This window comes from Euprymna scolopes, chromosome 24, assembly GCF_053919585.1.
Source record: "Euprymna scolopes isolate OS-2025 chromosome 24, ASM5391958v1, whole genome shotgun sequence".
Taxonomy (NCBI): Eukaryota; Metazoa; Mollusca; class Cephalopoda; order Sepiida; family Sepiolidae; genus Euprymna; species Euprymna scolopes.
Genome location: NC_136505.1, coordinates 80030010 through 80054480, shown reverse-complemented (window position 1 = coordinate 80054480; position 24471 = coordinate 80030010). Strand labels below are relative to the sequence as shown.

General features: G+C 32.4%; 1 protein-coding gene across 2 annotated transcripts in view; it reads right to left on the bottom strand.

The window, feature by feature from the left end:
• Positions 1–24471, bottom strand: part of LOC145246793 (cerebellin-1-like) — a 174439-nt gene that overhangs the window by 50417 nt on the left and 99551 nt on the right. Inside the window, exon 2 of one of the 2 annotated variants that reach the window (XM_080108590.1) lies at positions 18121–18433. In XM_080108590.1, coding sequence (XP_079964716.1) covers positions 18121–18403 — 283 coding nt within the window. In that variant the 5' untranslated portion in view covers positions 18404–18433. The remainder of the gene's footprint in view (positions 1–18120; positions 18434–24471) is intronic. The other variant, XM_080108591.1, reaches the window with a different exon arrangement.

The window sequence follows — 24471 nt, the reverse complement described above, 5'->3', positions numbered from 1 at the left end:
GATTTGACCTTTGAGAACTCTACCAAACTCCTCCGACAATTTTGGGTCTACGCATTGGAAATTTTAGATATAGGTTCCTTGGAAATGGATTAATAAAATGGACTACAAAGATTTTCCCCAATCTCAGAACCCTGTATATCAAATTTCGAGTATGTAGACTGAAAATCGACAGAGTTATTGCGTTGGAAAATGTACACAGACACATAGACACACAGACACGTTCACTTTTATAGATATACTAGCATGGGTGCCTGGCGTTGCCCGGGTGTTTCGAGGTGTATGTTGAGCAAAAAAAAATCGATCAATTTTTTAAAACTTTGTCCCCTATTATGACCCCTTAAAATTTTTTTTTGGGGGGGGGGGGCTCAAATCAAGTTATTAAGTTAGATCCATGTCCAAGGAACCTATATCTAAAATTTCAAGTGTTTAGACCCAAAATTGTCGGGGGAGTTTGGTAGAGTTCTCAAAGGTCAAATCGTTGAACTTTGACCCCTTAACAGCAAAAGTTCTGGCTGAAAACCGATCACAAAGATTTTCCCAAATCTCAGTATCCTGTATATCAAATTTCGAGTCTGTAGACTTAAAATTGAGAGTTATTACGTAGGGAAATATACACAGACAGACAGACAGGCAAACACGTTCACTTATATATATATATATATATATATATATATATATATATATATATATATATATATATATATATATATATATAGAGAGAGAGAGAGAGAGAGAGATAGATAGATAGATAGATAGATTAAACAAAAATATATACGTATGCATATATAAATATATATGGAGACAATTTTGTGTTTCCTGTAAACTTTATACGCAAATATTATGCAAGTATAAATCATGTAGAATATCTGCATGGATATAATTACACAAAATAGTTAACTACAGATGATCATCCCATAAGAAAACCGAAAAAACTAAGAGGGAATTAATTAAGATGAATGTTTAAAAGAATATGCAAATTAGCTAGATTTTTTGCAGATGAATTCAATTCCATTACCTATATATAAGAAAATTGTATTTTCTTTTTGATAAATAGAAAAGGGGTGTTTAATATGAATATCAATACACACAAAAGAAAAACGAATTGATAGGAGTATATATATATATATATATATATATATATATATATATATATATATATATATATATATATATATATTGCCACGCAAAAGTATTGGATACATTACATTTTTCTTCATAACTTGAATTAGGGTTACAGATTTTACCTAAAATTTGGTCAGTATATTCCTATTACTATTCTTAATTGTATTTCGAGTAGTAATTACACAATCAAAGTTTAGAAAGTTTATATTTAAGGAAAAATATGAATTAACAAACACAAAAGTATTGGATACACTTTAAAAGAAATATTCTTCTGAAATAAATTTAAATGACTTAGCGTGTTGCAATAATGCAAACTAGTTATCACTGACCAATCAGAGAGCTTTATATTAAGATAATTTTATAAAATTCTTCCAGTTTGTGCTCACAACCAGTTCATTTATAAAAATGCCTAAAACTAAAGAGTTGTCCATAGACATTCGTCAAAAAATCATTGATAAGCACAAAGAAGGAAAAGGGTATCTAATAATATCAAGAGAACTTAATCTACAACTTAGTACAGTTGGAAACGTTATTAGAAAGTTTAAAAACCCTGGTGAAGCTGTTGCAAATCTTCCAAGATGTGGTCGGCTAAAGAAATTAAACGAAAAAAATCAAGGTGGCTAAGCAGAAAGAAAAAACCCTTTTCTAACTCGTGGTGAAATTTAAACCGACCTCAGAGAAACTGGGATTAATGTGAGTAAGGCTACAATCAGTAGAGTTCTAAATTGTGCAGATTTTGTATCAAGATCCCAAAGAAAAGTTCCATTATTGAAGCTTAAACATGTCAGATCACGCTGGAATTATGTAAACACATATGGAGAACAACCCCAAGAATTTTGGAACAAGGTAATCTAGTCAGAACGAAACGAAAATCGAAATCTTTGGAAGAAACCCAGCAACACATGTATGGCGTAAAAATGGCACCGCCTATAACAAAAAGAATACCATTCCTACGGTAAAGTTTGGCGGTGGTTCGATTATAGTATGGGAGTGTTTTTCATCCAAAGGTACTGCTGAACTAGAAATCATCAATTGTAGAATGTTATGAAGAAAAATGTAATGTATCCAATACTTTTGCGTGGCACTATATATATATATATATATATATATATATATATATATATATATATATATATATATATAAATTGTGATAACATAAAGTAAATATATATATATATAAATAACATAAAGTAAATATATATATAAACATAAATAAAGTAATATATATATATATATATATATATATATATATATATAAATTGTTATAACATAAAGTAAATAACCACTAAGAAACAAGGTTCCCTAAGGAGAAGATAACTTGTTTATTCAAAATATTGGCACACCTACAAACTGGGCTTTTTTGAAAGAATTAACACAATCCCGTATGGAAGGATTAAATTGAATATACCGAAGTGAAGGGCAAATTAGTGTAATGAAGATAATATATAACAGTTTACGCCATCTGATTATTGAATGAATTTGAACCAACTGGGAAAAGGATGGCATGTAAAATTATAAGGACTAAAATTACGTAAAACCCTACCACAAATTAATATGCTTGAAATTTTTGAAACTGACCTGCTAAATTTTGTGAGAAATATTAAAATAAATAAAAAGGGTACGTATTCAAATAATACCATCAGAAGAATTAATAACATTTATAAAAAAAAATAAGAAAGACGAAATCCTTATTGCGACTGGGGATAAAAAAACAGATTATACATTTTTTGAAAAGATTAATATAGCTGACAATACAGAAATATTTATACACAGCGAACCAAGATTTACTTTAAAGACCCATAAAGTAGACATGATAGTAATGCCCAAATAAGACTAGTTGCATTTAGTAGATCAGAAGATTCTGGATAGAATAATTCTGAAGATAAAAATTAGGACAAAATTTGGTATGTGAATTTGGATAAAGCTATACAAATGGCTTGACAGTACACCGATGTTGCTAACTTAGAAGTGGACATTATGAAACTTGCTAGAAGAAAGTTAATAAAATATGATGAAAGCTATAGCCTCGCAAGTATAGGGATAAGAATTTCGATATTACTATGGGCTCGGCAGATTCAGCTTCAGTTATGGAGTTGGTGTTTAGATTAAACATATTGGGAAGTAATATACAAATTACCATTAGCGTATTAAGCAATGATCTTCGTGTGAACAAATTGAGAAGTGTTTGGACAACGTCAAAACATTGTTAATTCACTACCCACATAGCAGCAGCCGAATAGCGCAACGGTTTGAAGCTCCGACTGTCATTTCGGCAGTCGGGTTTCGATCCTGGCTTGAGGTAGTTGCTTGTCTAGCCGCACTGATGAGCTGTGAAACAGCGAAACAGTACTATATTCGGATGACTATATATATATATATATATATATATATATATATATATATAAAGTGAAATTAAAAGAAATATACCTGAGCTAGAAGGAGAGTTATATAGAAAGATGTATTAATCATTACTAGATGCACAAGTAGAACCTTTGAATTAATTAGGAAAAAACTATATGCATTATATTATTCAATGAATTGGAATTAAAAATCACCATAAATTAACTTTCTAGACATCATCTTTGTGATAATACACGTAAAAATATGCCAAAGCAGAAAACATTCTCTTTTGATAAACAATCTAACAATCCTAACCAAATAATTCTTATTAAAAAACTTATAATAGAATCTTAAAGATTTCCGCTAGTAATAATATATTTAATGAAAACAAGAAAGATAATAATAATAATAATAATAATAATAATAATAATAATAATAATAATAATAATAATAATAATAATAATAATAATAATAATAATAATAATGTGTTTAAAAGATTAAGGTGTACGGAAGTTATAAAATATTAAGTTAACATAACTCTCCTTATTATGAAAATGGAAATAGAAATAAAGCTAAGGGAAACTCGAAAAAAACTTGACAAATAATAATTCTGAAACAAGTAAAAATACTACAACTCGGAACATGTGAAACTTATCGAAAGCAGAAAACATTCTCGATAAACGATTTAACCATCCTAAATAAATTAAAAAGTTTATTAATAACATTTCTAATAGAATCTTAAAATTGTCTGCTAGTAGAAATATATTTAATGAAACAAGGAATATTGTAATAATGTGCAAAAAGGTATAAAATATTTAACTTATGAAAATGGAAATAGAAGTAAAGTTAATAATGTTATTGCATACATCTTTTTAGAAAAACTGCAAAAAGAATAAGAAGCAATGACATAAACTTCACCAATGATAATCCCGAAACAATAAATATTAATTCACAGCTTAACAGTATAGGAAATATAGGTAAACCCCAAATGGCGATAATAAAAAATAATAGTAATAAGAATATTCATTGTAGGATTAAAAGACAATCTTGTTTAACTCTCCATTCAGTGAACATGTTAAAACTGATATACAAGGAATTTTATAAAATTATTGATATTAATATTAAAGAAAATGCGATAGTAAGTAAACTACTTAATAAAAATACAATAACGGCATCTTATTCCTCTATGATAAACATTAGAAATACAATATCCTCAAATAAATCAAAACTTTGCAAGCTAAAGCTAAATAATACGAACCAGGAGAACTTAAGAGTGGAAAGAAAATGTAATTGTAGAAGAATGTCCACTAAAAGGTGACTCAAATAAAAGGTATTGTATATAAGTGTAATATTATAGTGGGTAATAAGTCAACCGCATATTTTGGTCCTACAGTAGGGCCGTTTAAATTCAGATATAGCATCCATATAGCAGCAATCAGAAAATCATGTAGCTTAGATACAAATAAAACTGGCATATTATATAGAGGAATTTAAATTAAAAAAAAAGAAATTCTCCGTTGAATAAATCATTTTTGTTAAGGCTAATACCCCTAACCTATATATATATATATATATATATATATATATATATATATATATATATATATATATATATATATATAAAAGTGAAAGTATCTGTGTGTGAGTGTGTGTGTGTCTGTCTGTGTACCTATAAAATAACTCTGTCAATTTTCAGTCTACAGACTCGAAGTTTGATGTACATAGTATTGAGATTTGTAAAAATCTTTGTAATCCGTTTTCGGCCAGAAATTTGGCTGTTAAGGGGTCAAAGTTCAACGATTTGATCTTTGAGAACTCTACCAAACTTCTCCGCCAATTTTGGGTATAAACAATAGAAATTTTAGATATAGATTCTTTGGACATGGATCTAACTTAATAACTTGATTTGAGCCCAAAACAATAAATGTCAAGGGGTCATAATAGGGGTCAAAGTTTGAAAAAATTGAGCTCTACGGTCTCTACCAATTTACTCAGACAATTTCTGGTTTAAACATTTGAAATTTTACATAAAGGGTATTCAGAGATAGGGAAAGCTTTTTAATCGGTTTGGATCGAAAATTTGAGCTACCAATATATAAATGTATGTATGTTTGCATGTCTGCCTAAAACTTTCGACAGAGGCGACGAATTTTCACAAGATCAATATCGTTTTGAAGCTCGATCCTTCAGACGACAAATACCGAAAAATTGACTAAAAACATTAATTTCTGCGCCCTTAACTGGGCACTTTTCAATAGGGAGGGGTCCCTTTTTTTCGCCGATATTTTCGAAAATCATCCCCTCTTTTCGATTGTCTAGCCTTAATTTAAACCTACGTCACTTCCTGTTTGGTGGAGGTCGTAACAGCAAAGACGTCATGTTTTCTCCCGTTCTTTTCCGCCTTCGCGGTACGGGTTCGAGCCTGCCTTTCTACACCGGTATGCTCGATCTGACCTTTTGATCACCCGTCTGGTCTTCAGAACGTCTTCTGAACGTCGGTCATATTACATATTTATCGTTAGTTATTTACACGAGACATACACAATTTTAATCATGATTTTCTCTAGTTCAGATGGGTGCAGTAAATACATTTTAACTCTAAATGACCCCTAATGTACTAATGTATAACATAAGACACAGAAAAGAAACATTTATGATGCGTACACAGCTTTATTTTCTCATATAACCACAATACGTTCTGAAGGGATATTACCTATATATATATATATATATATATATATATATATATATATATATATATATATATATATGTGTCTTTGGGTTTGTATTTTTTTTTTTTTTTACATAGGCATCATCACTTATCAAGGCCAAGAGGCCACTCAAGGATAAGGTTTAAAGAGTGTGGAGTAGAAATTGGACAATATAGTAATCGTTAGTAATGGGAATTCGGTAAATTTGTTAACTTACGGCCCATCAAAAACTTGTTTACGTCAGACTTGAAGACAACCATATTGTAGTCAGCTGGAAAGCAGGAAAACAGGAGACAATTCCATAGGCGTGCAGTTCTAAGAAAGAAGCGTTGCTCATGGAATCTACGTTTAGGTTTAGGCACAGATAAAGGGTGGGGGAAATTAGTGATAGTATTTTCTACTAGACGGGTGTTTCTTGTGAATGTTTGGCGAGGGGAGACCATAGATTGGAGCTCAGCCGAACACTTACCATGAAAATAACGATAAAGCAGACAAACTCGCAACATCTCTTCTGTGAGAAAGAGGGCGCAGGGAAGAGAAAGGACATCCCCTACGAGGCTATGAAGTCTATTTTGAACTCTACTAAGGCAGGATAAGTTCTTTCTAGCAGCTCCCGCCCAAATGTGGCAACAGTACTCCATACTTGGACATACCTGGCTCTTATATAGATAGAGAATTGAATCAGCAGTGAGATATCTACTGGATCGATAGAAGGATCCCGCCATTTTTCCAGCGTCCTTGGCAACGGATTTAATGTATGTGTTCCTTTTAAGATCAGGAGTAAAGGTCAAGCCAAGAAGCTTGTCAAAACATGAGGCCTCCCCAAGACGAGAGCCATGATCTGTATAAGTATACCTATTAGTTCCACTATGTTCCTTGCTTTAACGATACGATTACATAATTATATCTCCTCTCCTAGCTTTTTCTGTCTCTGACATTTAGACTGGTTACGTACTTACGCTCATATGTATGTGTGTATATCTATGTGTTTATGTGTGTGATTATTTGCGTGTCTCTATGCCTGATGCAATAATTTACACGTTATTTTTTGACACCATATCCGATATACTGTCTTTAAATTTTGATCCCCCATTACTGATCCAAACTATTTATAATCTTTTTCTTTCTCTATTTTTTTTTACCTTCTTTCTTGTACTCTTTTTCTTTCTCTGTTATTTTTTTCGTACCTTCTTTCTTGTAGTCTTTTTCTTTCTCTGTTTTTTTTTTCGTGTCTTCTTTCTTGTAGTCTTTTTCTTTCTCTGTTTTTTTTTTTCGTACCTCCTTTCTTGTAGTCTTTTTCTTTCTCTGTTTTTTTTCGTGTCTTCTTTCTTGTAATATTTTTCTTTCTCTGTTTTTTTTTCGTGTCTTCTTTCTTGTAATCTTTTTCTTTCTCTGTTTTTTTTTCGTACCTTCTTTCTTGTAGTTTTTTTCTTTCTCTGTTTTTTTTTCGTACCTTCTTTCTTGTAGTCTTTTTCTTTCTCTGTTTATTTTTTCGTGTCTTCTTTCTTGTAGTCTTTTTCTTTCTCTGTTTTTTTTCGTGTCTTCTTTCTTGTAATCTTTTTCTTTCTCTGTTTTTTTTCGTGTCTTCTTTCTTGTAATCTTTTTCTTTCTCTGTTTTTTTTTGTACCTTCTTTCTCGTAATCTTTTTCTTTCTCGTTTTTTTTTTTCGTACCTCCTTTCTCGTAATCTTTTTCTTTCTCTGTTTTTTTTGTACCTTCTTTCTTGTAATCTTTTTCTTTCTCTGTTTTCTTCGTACCTTCTTTCTTGTAATCTTTTTCTTTCTCTGTTTTTTTTCGTACCTCCTTTCTCGTAATCTTTTTCTTTCTCTGTTTTTTTTTCGTACCTCCTTTCTCGTAATCTTTTTCTTTCTCTGTTTTTTTTCTACCTTCTTTCTTGTAATCTTTTTCTTTCTCTGTTTTTTTTTTCGTACCTTCTTTCTTGTAATCTCTTTCTTTCTCTGTTTTGTTCGTATCTTCTTTCTTGTAGTCTTTTTCTTCCTCTGTTTTTTTTTCGTGTCTTCTTTCTTGTAATCTTTTTCTTTCTCTGTTTTTTTTTTCGTACCTCCTTTCTTGTAATCTTTTTCTTTTTCTGTTTTTTTTTCGTACCTCCTTTCTCGTAATCTTTTTCTTTCTCTGTTTTTTTTTGTACCTTCTTTCTTGTAATCTTTTTCTTTCTCTGTTTTTTTTTCGTACCTTCTTTCTTGTAATCTTTTTCTTTCTCTGTTTTTTTCGTATCTTCTTTCTTGTAGTCTTTTTCTTCCTCTGTTTTTTTTGTTCGTGTCTTCTTTCTTGTAATCTTTTTCTTCCTCTGTTTTTTTTTCGTATCTGCTTTCTTGTAATTTTTTCTTTCTCTATTTTTCTTTCGTACCTTCTTTCTTATAGTCTTTTTCTTTCTCTGTTTTGTTTTCGTACCTTCTTTCTTGTAATCTTTTTCTTTCTCTGTTTTTTTTCGTACCTTCTTTCTTGTAATCTTTTTCTTTCTCCATTTTTTTTCGTACCTTCTTTCTTGTAATCTTTTTCTTTCTCTGTTTTTTTTTGTACCTTCTTTCTTGTAATCTTTTTCTTTCTCTGTTTTTTTTCGTATCTTCTTTCTTGTAATCTTTTTCTTTCTCTATTTTTTTTCGTATCTTCTTTCTTGTAATCTTTTTCTTTCTCTGTTTTTTTTCGTACCTTCTTTCTTGTAATCTTTTTCTTTCTCTGTTTTTTTTCGTATCTTCTTTCTTGTAATCTTTTTCTTTCTCTATTTTTTTTCGTACCTTCTTTCTTGTAATCTTTTTCTTTCTCTGTTTTTTTTGTACCTTCTTTCTCGTAATCTTTTTCTTTCTCGGTTTTTTTTTCGTACCTCCTTTCTCGTAATCTTTTTCTTTCTCTGTTTTTTTTTGTACCTTCTTTCTTGTAATCTTTTTCTTTCTCTGTTTTCTTCGTACCTTCTTTCTTGTAATCTTTTTCTTTCTCTGTTTTTTTTCGTACCTCCTTTCTCGTAATCTTTTTCTTTCTCTGTTTTTTTTTCGTACCTCCTTTCTCGTAATCTTTTTCTTTCTCTGTTTTTTTTCTACCTTCTTTCTTGTAATCTTTTTCTTTCTCTGTTTTTTTTTTCGTACCTTCTTTCTTGTAATCTCTTTCTTTCTCTGTTTTGTTCGTATCTTCTTTCTTGTAGTCTTTTTCTTCCTCTGTTTTTTTTTCGTGTCTTCTTTCTTGTAATCTTTTTCTTTCTCTGTTTTTTTTTTCGTACCTCCTTTCTTGTAATCTTTTTCTTTTTCTGTTTTTTTTTCGTACCTCCTTTCTCGTAATCTTTTTCTTTCTCTGTTTTTTTTTTGTACCTTCTTTCTTGTAATCTTTTTCTTTCTCTGTTTTTTTTTTCGTACCTTCTTTCTTGTAATCTTTTTCTTTCTCTGTTTTTTTCGTATTTTCTTTCTTGTAGTCTTTTTCTTCCTCTGTTTTTTTTGTTCGTGTCTTCTTTCTTGTAATCTTTTTCTTCCTCTGTTTTTTTTTCGTATCTGCTTTCTTGTAATTTTTTCTTTCTCTATTTTTCTTTCGTACCTTCTTTCTTATAGTCTTTTTCTTTCTCTGTTTTGTTTTCGTACCTTCTTTCTTGTAATCTTTTTCTTTCTCTGTTTTTTTTTCGTACCTTCTTTCTTGTAATCTTTTTCTTTCTCTATTTTTTTTCGTACCTCCTTTCTCGTAATCTTTTTCTTTCTCTGTTTTTTTTTCGTACCTTCTTTCTTGTAATCTTTTTCTTTCTCTGTTTTTTTTTCGTACCTCCTTTCTCGTAATCTTTTTCTTTCTCTGTTTTTTTTTCGTACCTTCTTTCTTGTAATCTTTTTCTTTCTCTGTTTTTTTTCGTACCTTCTTTCTTGTAATCTTTTTCTTTCTCTGTTTTTTTTTTCGTACCTTCTTTATTGTAATCTTTTTCTTTCTCTGTTTTTTTTTTTTCGTACCTTCTTTCTTGTAATCTTTTTCTTTCTCTGTTTTTTTTCGTACCTTCTTTCTTGTAATCTTTTTCTTTCTCGGTTTTTTTTTTCGTACCTCCTTTCTCGTAATCTTTTTCTTTCTCTGTTTTTTTTCGTACCTTCTTTCTTGTAATCTTTTTCTTTCTCGGTTTTTTTTTCGTACCTCCTTTCTCGTAATCTTTTTCTTTCTATGTTTTTTTTCGTACCTTCTTTCTTGTAATCTTTTTCTTTCTCTGTTTTTTTTTTCGTACCTCCTTTCTCGTAATCTTTTTCTTTTCTGTTTTTTTTTCGTACCTTCTTTCTTGTAATCTTTTTCTTTCTCTGTTTTTTTTTCGTACCTTCTTTCTCGTAATCTTTTTCTTTCTCTGTTTTTTTTCGTACCTTCTTTCTTGTAATCTTTTTCTTTCTCTGTTTTTTTTTCGTACCTTCTGTCTTGTAATCTTTTTCTTTCTCTGTTTTTTTCGTACCTTCTTTCTTGTAATCTTTTTCTTTCTCTGTTTTTTTCGTACCTTCTTTCTTGTTACTTCACAGAATTTCCTCATGTCTTCAATCTCAATTTTATTTAACTACGATTTCTTTTCCCTTTTCTCCACCTTTTCTTTCCGATTCTTTACATATTTATTTATTTTATATTAAATATTATTACTTTACAATTTTTACTTTGTACCTTGCATGCGTTCCTGGGTTCTGGATGATGGGTTTTTGGAATATCTCCACACACGCTTTTGACATCCTCCTTTCAATATAAGCTCCATTTTTTAAAGCCAAGTCCTGAATTAAATATAAATGTAATTTACCCATCTTCCTTAAAAGAATTTAAAGGAATATTTTAGAATTTACAATTTTCTCTTCTGAATCTAATGTTTTAGATTCTCTATTTTGTATTTTTCACATGTGAGAATTTCAAATCGATTACAAACATATGAAATTCTCTTAAGGATGTTTTATCCCTTATCTTTTAATTTTATATATAAATTGCTCCTCTTATCCGTATAGTTTGTCTTGATAGGTTTGTTTTTTTAAGATATCTTTTTCAAGTTAATAATAATAATAATAATAATAATAATAATAATAATAATAATAATAATAAAAATCATAATAATAATAATAATAATAATAGTAATAGTAATAATAATAGTAATAATAATAATAATAATAATAGTAATAGTAATAATAATAGTAGTAGTAGTAGTAGTAATAATAATAATAATAATAATAATAATAATAATAATAACAACAACAACAACAACAACAACAACAATAATAATAATAATAATAATAATAATAATAATAATAATAATAATAATAATTCTGATTTCGTTTATCACCGTCTCCCTGGAAAGTAATGGGATTCATTTCCAGAGGATTTCCCTCAATCCCGGCCCCAAACCAGGAGCTTCAATGATTAAGGGTTTTTCTAAGGATGTTGGTGATACCTACAATAGCAGATGTCTGACGGCCGCCTAAAACATCGGGAATTCATAGTTTTTCAATTGTCCTTCCAGACAACTTGATACTAATCCTAGCATACCAACTACGACCGGGACTATTCGTGTTTTAACCCCGTGTATATGCCTTATCACTAAGGCCAATGGAGCATAATTGCTCCACTTTTCATTCTCCTTCTCTCTCACATTCCTGTCCCAGGGTACTGAGAAGCCTACAATCTGCCAGTTTTTTTGAGACCTTGTCAATGACGACCAAATGCGGACGATTCTGTTCCGATTATTTGGTCGTTATGACACTTTTGCCCCACCATACCTCTACATTGCATCTTCACTTGTTCTCACTTCATCAGGCACCTCCTCAAACCACTTTCCAGCACACTTAAACCCAACCTCCCAATATATCCGGAGCCCCATGCGATCGTGTCTTTTGCGGTACTCTCTTTGGGTAAATCCACTACACCCTGCTGCTTGATGTGCAATTGACTCTGAGGTCTTACCACAAATCCGGCATTCTGCAGCAACTTCCTCTCCTAGAACCACTTTTTTGAACAATTATGTTCCTAATGCCTGCTCTTGTGTTGCACAAACAAAAGCTTCAGTACTCTTAGCCAGATACTCAGCTCCAAGCCATTGCCATGATATTTTATCAACCACTTCACTGCATTTTCTTCTTAGCCAGTCCCTATGCCGTTTTTCTGTCCATACATTTCACATAATCAGTCTTGGTCCCACATGCCTCCACTTCATTAGCCACAACCTTAAGCATCCACTTCTCACTTCTAACTATATGCTCCTTCGACGACATCTCAGTTCTAACACAATCTTTTACGCATTTCAATCCTCTCCCACCAATAATAATAATAATAATAATAATAATAATAATAATAATAATATATATATATATATATATATAAAATTATGTATGCGTTCGAAAGTATTTATGTATGTGTGTAGGAGTATATATATATATATATATATATATATATATATATATACATATATATACGCGTACGCATATACATAATACTTTCACACACACACAAACACACACTTATGTATATGTGTACATATATAGATTTGTGTGAGTGCATATATAAAAAGATGAAATAAAAAAATATATATGTGAATGCGCATCGCTGCATACATACATATATACAGTGTCGGCAAAAAGAAAGTCCGCACTTGTAATTTTTTCAAAAATTGCAAATTTAAGCTAAATTTAATGTAACTGTTTAAACAATCATTTGATTCGTCTTTTATTCGTCTATAATTTTACCTGTTCATATTTGACTTTTAATTGAAATATTCTAGTGTTCACGTCAATTTTAAAAAATAACTTCAAATTGAGGAGGCAAAAAAGAAAATCCGCAGCAAAAATTCGCTTAAAACCATCTTAAATTATTGTCTCTAAATCAGTTTAAAATATCCACCAACAGGCAACAAAGCATCTCTAATCGTAATTTTTGTTGTTCCAGGTTATATAACGTTCATATGCCACGACTTTCTCTTAGTTATCGTCAGGAGCTCATTAATCTCCACCTTTCTGGTTTATCCAATCGAGAAATCGGCCACAGATTGAAATGTGATGAGAAAACAGTACGAAAGACTGTGCAAAAGCACCAAAACACCGGCAGTGTTCGAGATGCCTTTAAATCGTTCACACTAGCGTTACTTCTAACAGGCAATGCTATCAATATCCGCAGCATAAGAAACAGATTTAAAACGGCTCCACAAATCCAAGAACAGTGCAATCTTGTTAAAAAGTGCTCTCTTTCTACTGTCAAGAACAAATTAAAGGAATTTAATTTGCGAGGATATGTTGCAAGACGCAAGCCAATGATTTCTGTAAAGAACAGAAAGCGCTGCCTGGACATCGTCAGATGCATCGAAGATCATGACTCTTCATATTGGTCAAAAGTGCTTATTAGCGACGAAAGTAAGTTCAATAGGCTAGGCAGTGATGGTAGGCAGTACGTCCGACGAATAATTTAATCCTAGGTGCTCAGTTTCAACGATGCAAGGTGGTGGAGGTTCAGTTTTGGTGTAGAGCATTATTAGTACTAGTGGTTCAGGGCCTATAGTTCGCTTGCAAGGTTGAATTAATTCGACCAAGTATATTTATAAGTTGACTGAGCATTTTCTAATTTACTTTGATCGGAATTTGGATGATAATCCTATCTTCATGCAGGATAATGCTCCCATTCACACAGCTGACAATGTCAAGAGGTTCCTGGAAAAGCATGATATTCCGTGTTTGGATTGGCCTGCACAATCTCCAGACCTCAATCCTATCGAAAATGTATGACATTACATTAAGCAACAGCTACGCAATGATAAAATTTCAAATTTGAAAGAACTTTGGACAAAAATTAAAGAAAAGTGGGATGCCCTTTCCCCGGAGTATTGCTGCCGTCTTATTCAAGGAATTCCCAAAAGATTGCAGGCTGTCAAATTGCAGTAGGGCTATGCTACTAAATATTAACTAGTTCATTGTGTTCCTGTTGAATTTGTGTTGCATTAATGTTCTAAAGTTACATTAAAATAACAAGTTTCCATTGTGCGGACTTTCTTTTTGCCTCCTCAATTTGGAGTTACTTTTTTTAAATTGACGTGAACACTGGCATATTTCATTAAAAAGTCAAATACGAACAGGTAAAATTATCGAAGAATAAAAGGCCGATCAAATGAGGTATAGTTTGTTTAAACAGTTACATTAAATTTAGCTTAAATTCGTAGTTTTTGAAAAAATTACAAGCCCAACCTTTCTTTTTGCCGCCTGTGTATGTATATATATATATATATATATATATATATATATATATATATATATATATATATATATATATATGTGTGTGTGTGTCCATCTCTCTCTCTCTCTCTCTCTCTCTATATATATATATATATATATATATATATATATATATATATATATATATATATATATATATATATATTTATGTCCATCTATGATTTCTGACGATGCTAGTTGGATATTTTCTCTCTTTGAGGATCTTCCTCTAGCTGAAACAATATGTAAACTCATTCTGGAGTCACAGTAATAAATTTCATATATATATATATATATATATATATATATACACACACACACATATTATGTGGATATAGATGTACAGATATAGAAATACATTACCTTTAACACGTGAAATTGCATGTTTTCCTCGAGCAATAAAATTGAATTTGAAGAGTTAACTTTCCTTAACCATTAAGCAAGCTCTTCGGTTTTTACGTTTAAAAACCAACAACACAAAAACATCTCAACAATTTCGAAATATTCATGGCGCACGCGAAGAGGGGGACCAAATCGGTTAATGTTTATCCTACTTTTATATATATTTTAAAAAGTTTAATTTCTTAATATTTACATTTATGTTTTATGTAACATTAGGGATTAGTTTATTTTAAAAACGATATAAAAAATAAATCTAAGAAAATAAAGCTAATATTAATATTTGCTTTATTTTCTTAGATTTATATGTTTAATCTGCTTCCCTGAATCCGAAAGTTTACAATTAAGAGATTGCAAGGAGACAAATTTGGCTTAATTTATCAATTAAGAAAATCAAGAGATAAACACGTATATTAGCAAATCCCACAAAAAACAAAACTAATAATAATAATAATAATAATAATAATAATAATAATACACTCAAATTCCAGTATAAACCAATGGCCACTACCAGCGAGAAATCAATGGTGAGCGATTGTTGCGATGATGCAAATACATTTGCTAATGCTATCGAAGGAGGTGGAGAGAGCCGAACGTCTGGGGAGACTTGTTGTCACTCAGCTTCCAGAGAAAACTACAGGTTTCCAATCAGATCGTTTGTTCACTTATGTGAAAGCTCTATGTGAGCCAATAATAATAAATAAAAATGATAAAATATCATCGAGAATTGCACAAAAAAAAACGTTATTATATGCAATGTACGCGACACTATACTTTCAGTGACCAAAGGTTGAAGAGAGTTCATCATAAATGCTCTAAGATTCTTTCTCTTTGTGTTGGATTTGAAACTGAAAGTACCGATATTTTTCTGATCTTCTGTAACGCACACAGACACATGCATATATCTCCCATTGAGTATTTCAGAAAAAATCCATACACTAACATATACATGAATAATTGTAATTTTTTTCCGTTCCTTATAGTATGGCCGATACTGTAGAGTATTGTTAAAAGTCATAAAACCATGCGCCTTTCCTACTAGTAACCCTAAGTACGGGTGGCAATACGAAAAATATAGTGATTTTATGATCGGCCTTAGAATTAGTGCCAAAAATTACTTCACTGCTTAAAAAGTTATAATGTACCGAAATGTGATTAGTTTACATTATATTTATATGCACAACTGAACCCCCATTCTAAATTCTAAAATAACGATTTAGTGTGCTCACACATAATCACCTAAAAATGTAGAATCTCATATGTTTGGGTAATTTTCTATGTAAAGTTTTTTTTTAAGTTAACAAGTTTTAAAAGGTAAAGTTAACAAACTTCTCAATGTTTGTTCTTCCAAAGTTTTGATAAGCTTGCGAGATTTTCATTTATATTTTCACGTGCGCCAAAATCAAACAAAATACAAGGAAACATGAAATATTTCAAAAGATGCGGTGATCAGACAAAACCATTGCCAGAAAAGAAATTCGAAGCATGTTAAATCTTTGATATTAAAGTGTGAAATCTCTAATAGACACCATATGGCCATTTATCAAATAGGCGCGAAAAGCTTTTTAAAACCATATAACATATTGAATAGGCAAGTGAACTCTAGAATATTTACTTTGCCTACAATAAAAACTAATAAAAACAAATTAAATTAGGTTTGGAGAGACGACATCTGGGAATGAGTTTTAAAATATGCTTGGAATAACAATTGCCATAGTAAAAAGGTGTCACAAAACTTTAATTTTTTCAGATGAAGCCGATGACAGACACTCCAATGGACAGCTGACGCCAACGAAATTAGTAACGGAACAATTTCTAATTAAAAAGAAAATCTGTGTTTGTTTCATTTTTTATTTTAAAATTTTAAAGAATCGGTTAGGAATGGGAAATTAGACTATAATTTTTCCGATTTCGATACCGATTCCGATACCCCCAAAAGTTCCGATTTTTCCGATTCCGATTAATCGTCCCAACCCTAGTATATATATATATATATATATATATATATATATATATATATATATATATATATATATATATATATATATATATATATATATATATATATATATATATATATATATATATATATATATATATATATATATAGGAGAACAGACACCTATCTTTTTCGGCCTATACTGATATTGTATATATAGTTTTTTATATATTTAAATTTTATTTCAGTACGGGCACTGATTAATGCTAACAATATACATAAAAACCAAACAACGAAAAGTCACATCAACCTAGAGATATAGGGATATCTCTAGGTTGATGTGACTTTTATTGTCAGTTCAGTAAAATTATACTTTGGAAGGTTTTGAAGTATCCTTTACAGCTTAACATATTCTATGCGCCACCTACACAATCCAGTAAAAACATTTTACAAGTTTCAAAGTATAATTAATGAAGCGATATAATATAAAACATAGCTACCAAAGGAAACTTTGTGTTATAAATATTTATACTTGAATTAAAAAAACTTAAAAATTATTTTAATATATGTGTGCGTAGGTGTGTAGATATGTGTGTTGTAAAGTGCAAATGTGCAAATATATATGCAGTTTAATATATGTATATAATACCTGCCACTGATGTGTTTTAAAGCTCTAATTCGCGCCTCAAGTAATGCAGATCTAGTGAGCAGTGCAACCATTTTGGTCGTCTTATATGAATGAGTTTAATGTTTAATGTTTAATGTGGCTCATTTGTTGATCACTAAACAATATTACAAATAAATGCATATTTGTTGATCACTAAACAATATTACAAATAAATGCTCATTTGTTGATCACTAAACAATATTACAAATAAATGCATATTTGTTGATCACTAAACAATATTACAAATAAACGCAAACTAAACCAATGAGCAACACATGCCAGTTTTTATTTATTTTTTTAAACGCTAGTCTAGTTTATCCCATAACTGGCAGAAAGAGAGTTGGAATCATATCTTTCTCGTGGGTATTCATGAAACCGACACATCTTGACCGTCGGGTTCTGACAGGACGAACCGAGCCTTGCAACCCACAATCTTACCACTGAAACACTTTCACGTATAGACGCACAGACAGACCCATAAACATTTCGGGTTTTGATATATAACAATATATTATGTGTGATTATAATAAGTGAATTCCAGTTTAGTGCGAAGCAGCAGGCATAGTAGATGTTTAAAACGATCAATTAAAAAAGCCCCATATCATTTTCTGCGAACAAAAACTCTCGTTAATTTGCTGTTTAATTAAAAAACTGGGCCGAAAGAAATCAATCGAATCCGTTTAACGAATAATAATTAAAATCCACACCCATTCTTCTCGCAACTCTATTTCGTACGATTTAAAGATTTGATTCCTACCTGGAACCCCTGGAAGTCCAGGAGTACCGGGTTGACCAGGTTCACCTTTCTCGCCATCGGTTCCTGCTGGTCCTCTGGGTCCTCGAATCGGAAGTTTGATAGGCACGGTTGTGTCTCCTCGACAAGAAAGCTCTAGGTCGCACATGCCTTCGTCAGAGTCTCCATCCCGGGTTTTTCGTAAAGCGCCGGCTCCTCGATTACGCGATCGAGTGTCACCCCTCTTGGCAGCAACGGTGTAAGCCAGAAACACAACCACAATGGCTAGAAATTGTTTATATCTCATTGTTCGGCAGTTGCGTTTTACTTAAAATATCTGAAAAAATATAAAAAAAATAAAATCCAGTCAATAATGAGGAGTAAATAATTCACAAATCATTTACATTAAGAAGATCAAATATAAGAAAAAGAAATGCTACTTCTCTACTCAGCAAAAAAAACAAGTGATTTGTAACTTCTATCGTTACTTTGTCATCGATAGCTTTCTACAAATTTCTAATTTTTTACGATTTCTACAAAATCAATATTTGTTTTCTATTTTGCAGCATGTTGTTAACAATAAACTGTAATTTGATTTAATATGTTCCCACGTGGAAATTCTATAGCAAGCCTCACTCTCCCCAATACTTGTGCAGCTGCCATTGCTCAAAAGCAGGATGTATACCGCAGATTTAACCGACAAGTCCAGTTCAAAGAGACAGAAGTTTATAGAAGCTAGAAGTAATTGTAAGAGAGAAATAGATAGCGACAGCTAAGAGAGAATATACCGAAACCACCAGAAAACATCGAAGCACAGAAATTAGGAACGTGAGATTTTTGGAAAATCTGTAGCAATCAACAATTCCCTCATTATCCAACAATCATTAGATTGTTTGCACGGCAACAGGGAAGGCTAACATACTTACCAGTCGATTTGCTTCAAACTAAACATTGGACTCAACAAAACAACTCACTCCCTGGCTTTCCTTTGCGGCACTAGATGATCTGAAAATCATCCCTTCTCAGGTGCATGATATCATAAAAAAACCTTGACACCTCAAAAGCATGTGGACCCGATCTCATCCCAGCTGTACTATGAAAAAATACTCCGCCGAGGTTGCTCCAGTTCTCTCAAAACTTTACAACAAATGACTTAACGAATCTTGCTTTCTTGGCTGTTGGAAAACTACTTCTCTGGTACCTGTTTTTGTTTCTGTTGTTTAGAAGAATTCTGGTAAAAGAACTGACCCATTAAATTATCACCCCATTAGCCTCCTCCCGCTTTTCGCCAAAATATCTGAGTCCTTAATTAACCAAGCTTCAGTCCATCACCTTACAGCTACTACACTTTTTACTGACCAACAATATGGATTTAGGCAAGCCCGTTCTACGGCAGATATCCTAACTGTAATCTCTGAACGTATGTGCCATATACTGGACCAAGCAGAGGAGGGTAGAGTGGTAACCCTAGATATATCTAAGGCTTTTGACAGGGTATGGCGCGATGGTCCTCTCAGAAAAATCAGATCATACTGTATCACTAGACGAATACTTAACATAATTAAATCCTTAGAGTAAGAGAAGAATCCAGGTTGTCCTGGCTGGTCGTACATCTAAACAATATAGTATTAATGCGGAGTATCTCAGAAGTCTATCCTTGAACCTTTATTATTCTTGATATTCATAAATGACCTCCCTGATAAAATTGTATCTGAGATAGATATATTTACTGATAACACTACGCTCAAAACAAATGAACATATATCTAAGGAAATGGCAGAAACACTAGAGGAAGACCTCCAATCTGTAATGGAATGGGGACATAAATGGATGGTCAAATTCAATGCTGCCAAGACTAAGCTTGTTTCCTTCAACCACTCGAACATTCTCAACAACTAATAGCAATGGCTAAAGATAAATTATCTGAAAGAACTTCTTTTAAACACCTCGGCCTAACGTTTACAGAGAACATGAGTTGGAACAGATATATTGAAAGCATTGTTGGGGCCGTTGCGAGGAAGGTAGGCTCTCTCTACCGTGCTAAAAAGCTACTTACGCCTGAAAGTATTATGTACCTCTATAAGGCCACCATTCGCCCATGTATGGAGTGTTGCTGTCACATTTAGGCTGGTGCATCTGCTACTAGTCTCTCGCTCCTGGACAAGGTTCAAAAGAGGGTCACTAACCTCATAATGTTCTGAACTATCATCTAAGCCTCTGTCTCATTGACGAAATGTTGCATCCCTCTGCCTGTTCTACAAGTATTTTAATGCTGAATGCTCCGTCGAACTACAAGCACTTGTACCCTCTCGACGTAAATACCTCCGACAAACTCGACAAGCAGTAGAGATGTAAGAAAACCTTCTACTCCAATAGTTTCTTCCCCAGAACTTTGGAACTCCTTTCCGGAATTCTACTTTCCCAACTCTACTTACGTACAGTTCAAGTGTAATGTGAACAGACATCTTGCTGCTCAACTCCCTACATAGTATCCCTGCATCTTATGTCCCTGATAGTAGCCCCCTACATCAAACTGTCACTGTGACTGATTTGGGGTGAAAATATCTTCTAGAAAATACATTATCCATAGCGGAATTATTTTCACATAGCCGCCACCTTTAAAAATGGACTAACTCTATAATCGTCAATACAAAGTTATTTAATTGTATTATAAAACATATTTTAAAAATGAAGAAATAAATAAATTATAAGTAAATATACTGTCGGAAAACAAAGAAGTAGGTATAATTAGTTGCCGTAACCCGACGTTACCCAGGAGTATTTTTACTTTTATTTTAGCTTAGCATATTTCTTAGAAGTCTGTGTTTTATATATTTTTTCTTATTAAAGCATTATCTTATGCATCGGCATAGTTTCGTAAATTCAAGATACAAAATTTGCTTTGTATTATGTTTTAGTTGCTTATTAGTACGTGCTTCCAGATTTTTTGTTTTATTCACGGATTTTGAAAGGAAATACGCTACAAATCTACTTAAACTTATCATTCCATATCACACCGTGCGTAAGATAACGTCGTCTTAATCATTATCTATATAATACTAAAATTCTGTCGTTCTTGGTTGTTTGCTTGTTTGCTTGCGCAATATCCTCCTCCTCCTCCTCCTACTACTACTACTACTACTACTATGCATCCTCTTCTTGCTACTACTATTACTTCTCCTCTTTACAACTACTACTACGCCTCCTCTTCCTCCTCTTACTACTACTACTACTACTACTACTACTACTACTACTACTACGCCTCCTCTTCATTATCCTACTATTACTACTACTGGTTGACATGTATTTTCCCTACTACTACTCTAAACAGAATGACTCATAGAAATCTATCTATTTTTTTTCATTTTAATATACTTTCATAGAAATGTTTCTGTTATTTCACAAAAAACTATTTTCTTTACATCACAAGTGTCATGCTCACACATTAATTCCATAGCTAATATAACATACTGACCCCTTAGGGTATGTTTTGCAACTATTCTATATTACAACTATACTGTCGCATTTTTCTCACAAATAAATCAACTTTGACCTGTTGACAACGTATTTTTTTTACTGTGTACGTTTTCAGCGGCCTAAATTTTTTTTGCATTTTAAATTATCCAAATAAACAATTGTTAATACTTTCTGCATTTTTTTTTTTTACATCGTTCATTTCCGTAATACGTTTAAATTATTTTAACGCAACTTATAATTCAATGGCTGTAAGTTTTTTTTTTCAAAAATAAGTAATTATAAACAGAACGACTCATAGCAATCTATCTATATTCTGTTTTTCATTTTAATATACTTTCATAGAAATGTTTCTGTTATTTCACAAAAAACTATTTTCTTTACGTCACAAGTGTCATGCTCATACATTAATTCCATAGCTAATATAACATACTGACCCCTTAGGGGATGTTTTGCAACTATTCTGTATTACAACTATACTGTCGCAATTTTCTCACAAATAAATCAACTTTGACCTGTTGACAACGTATTTTTTTTTACTGTGTACGTTTTCAGCGGCCTAATTTTTTTTTTGGGGGGGGGTTTAAATTATCCAAATAAACAATTGTTAATACTTTCTGCATTTTCTTTTTACATCGTTCATTTTCGTATTACGTTTAAATTATTTTAACGCAATTTTCTTACAAATAAACCTACTATTTTACAATGTATTGTTTTACTGTGTACGTTTTCAGCGACCCAATTTTTTTCCACGCAGCTTCGGTGTTCTTCCTTCCCTGTAACGCTTATTCGTTATATTGTCTTGTATTATTCTCTGCATTCTAAGGGTTTCCTTAATATTTCAGTCGTTTTCATTATCATTAGTCGTTGTACTTTTTCAGTTATTCCTCTGATTCCAATTTCTGACATTCTTTTTTCGAAGTTTTTCGGAATTGTTCCTAGTGCTCCTACTATTATCGGTACTATTTTGATTTTCTTCATCATCCAATTCCCTTTTAACTCTCTGGCTAGATCTGTGTATTTTCTTCATTTCTCTTTTTCTTTCATACTCACCCTGTGGTCAGCTGGGACAGCAAAGTCTACGATTTGATAGGATTTTTCTTTCTTGTTAATTATTACATCTGGTCTTCTTGCTTGGATGGGTTTGTCCATCGGTATGTCTATGTCCCATAGGATTTTGTGGTTCTCGTTTTCGAGTGCTGTTGCGGGTTTATGCTTGTATCATTTGTCTGTACGCAGTCGTTTGCATAATTCCCAGTGCACCGCCCTCCCCACTTGATCATGCCTGTTTTTGTATTCCTTTTGGGCCAGTTTGCTGCATTCACTTACTATATGGTTTATCGTTTCGTCTCTTTGTCCGCAGAGTCTGTATTTGCTGTTTTCTTGTGTTTTATCGATTCTTGCTTTTACATGGTTGGTTCTTATCGAGTTATCTTGTACTGCAGTTATTAGCGATTCAGTTTCTCGGTTTATATGTCCTTTTCGCATCCATGTCCAGGTGTTTTCGTTATTCTCATCTTTTGTCATTCTTATGAATCTTCCGTGGAGTTGTTCCTCTTCCCATTTCTCTTTTCTTGTTTTGTCGCTTGTCTCTCTGTTTTCTGCTTTGTTGTTTTTTGTCTGTGTCTCTCGTTGCCATAATTATATTTTCAGTGTTTTGCATTATATATTTTTTTAGTTCTTTTTTTGTGTCCTTCGCACAGTCTTCTATACAGATCAGTCCTCTCCCGCCGTCTTTCCTTTTCACGTAGAGCCTGTTAATATCGTCCTTTGGGTGTAGTGCATTATGCATAGTAATGAGTTTCCTGGTTTTCTGGTCGAGTTGTCTCAGTTCTCCTTTTGTCAACCCTATAAACGCTTCAGAGTATCTTACTAGTGATACTGCCCATGTATTTATACCTTTTATTAGGTTTCTGCTATATAATTTCGTTTCCATGAGTTTTCTAGTTCTCCTGAGGTATTCCTTTCCAATTTTCTCTTTCATTTCTGTTGCTCTGATGGTGTCCGCTTCCAGAATTCCCAAGTATTTATAGACGTCTTGTTCCTCTAGTGCCCTCATTTCTGTTTGGTTGGGTAGGTCCATGCCTTCTGTCGTTTCCAGTTTTCCCTTTCTTATCACTAGTTGTGCGCACTTTTCCATTCCAAATTCCATTTGGATACCTTGGCTGAAGATCCTGGTAGTGTTAATTAGTGTCTCTAGCTCCTTTTCGGTCCTTACAAAAAGTTTCAGATCGTCCATGTACATCAGGTGGTTCATTTTTTCCTCTGTATTGGAGAATTTCTCAGAATACTGTTCAAGGGCATTATTTCTATGATTAACAGTAGTGGTGATAGTGAGTCTCCTTGGAAGATGCCTCTTTGTATGTTAATTTCTGTTATGTGTTGTCCATCAGCTGTCAATTCCAGTCTCCATGTTTTCATTGCATTTTCTATTACTTTGGTGATCCCGCTTGGTATTTTATACATTTTTAGGCATTCTATTATCCATGCTTGGGGGATCCTGTCGTACGCTTTTTTGTAGTCGATCCATGCCATGGCTAAATTCGTTCTCCTCCTTTTTACCTCATTTAGGATCTTTTAATCTATATATAGCAGGACATATGTTCCTCTTTTTCCTTTTTCCCATCCTTTCTGCTCCTCGGGGATGAGTCCACGGTTATTCAGGGAGTGGTAGATTTGTTCCCTCAGTTGTGCTGTCAGTATCTTCCACGTAGTTGGTAAGAACGTGATTGGCCTATAATTGCTGGGGACGGTTCCTTTCTCCGTGTCCTGTAGCAGTGTGGTTCTACCTTTTGTCATCCAGTCTGTTACGCTTGCTTCCTCTATACATCTTCTCAGGTTTTGGGCTAGCCTTTCGTGTAAGGTCCTGAATTTTTTGAACCAGTATGCATGTATCCCGTC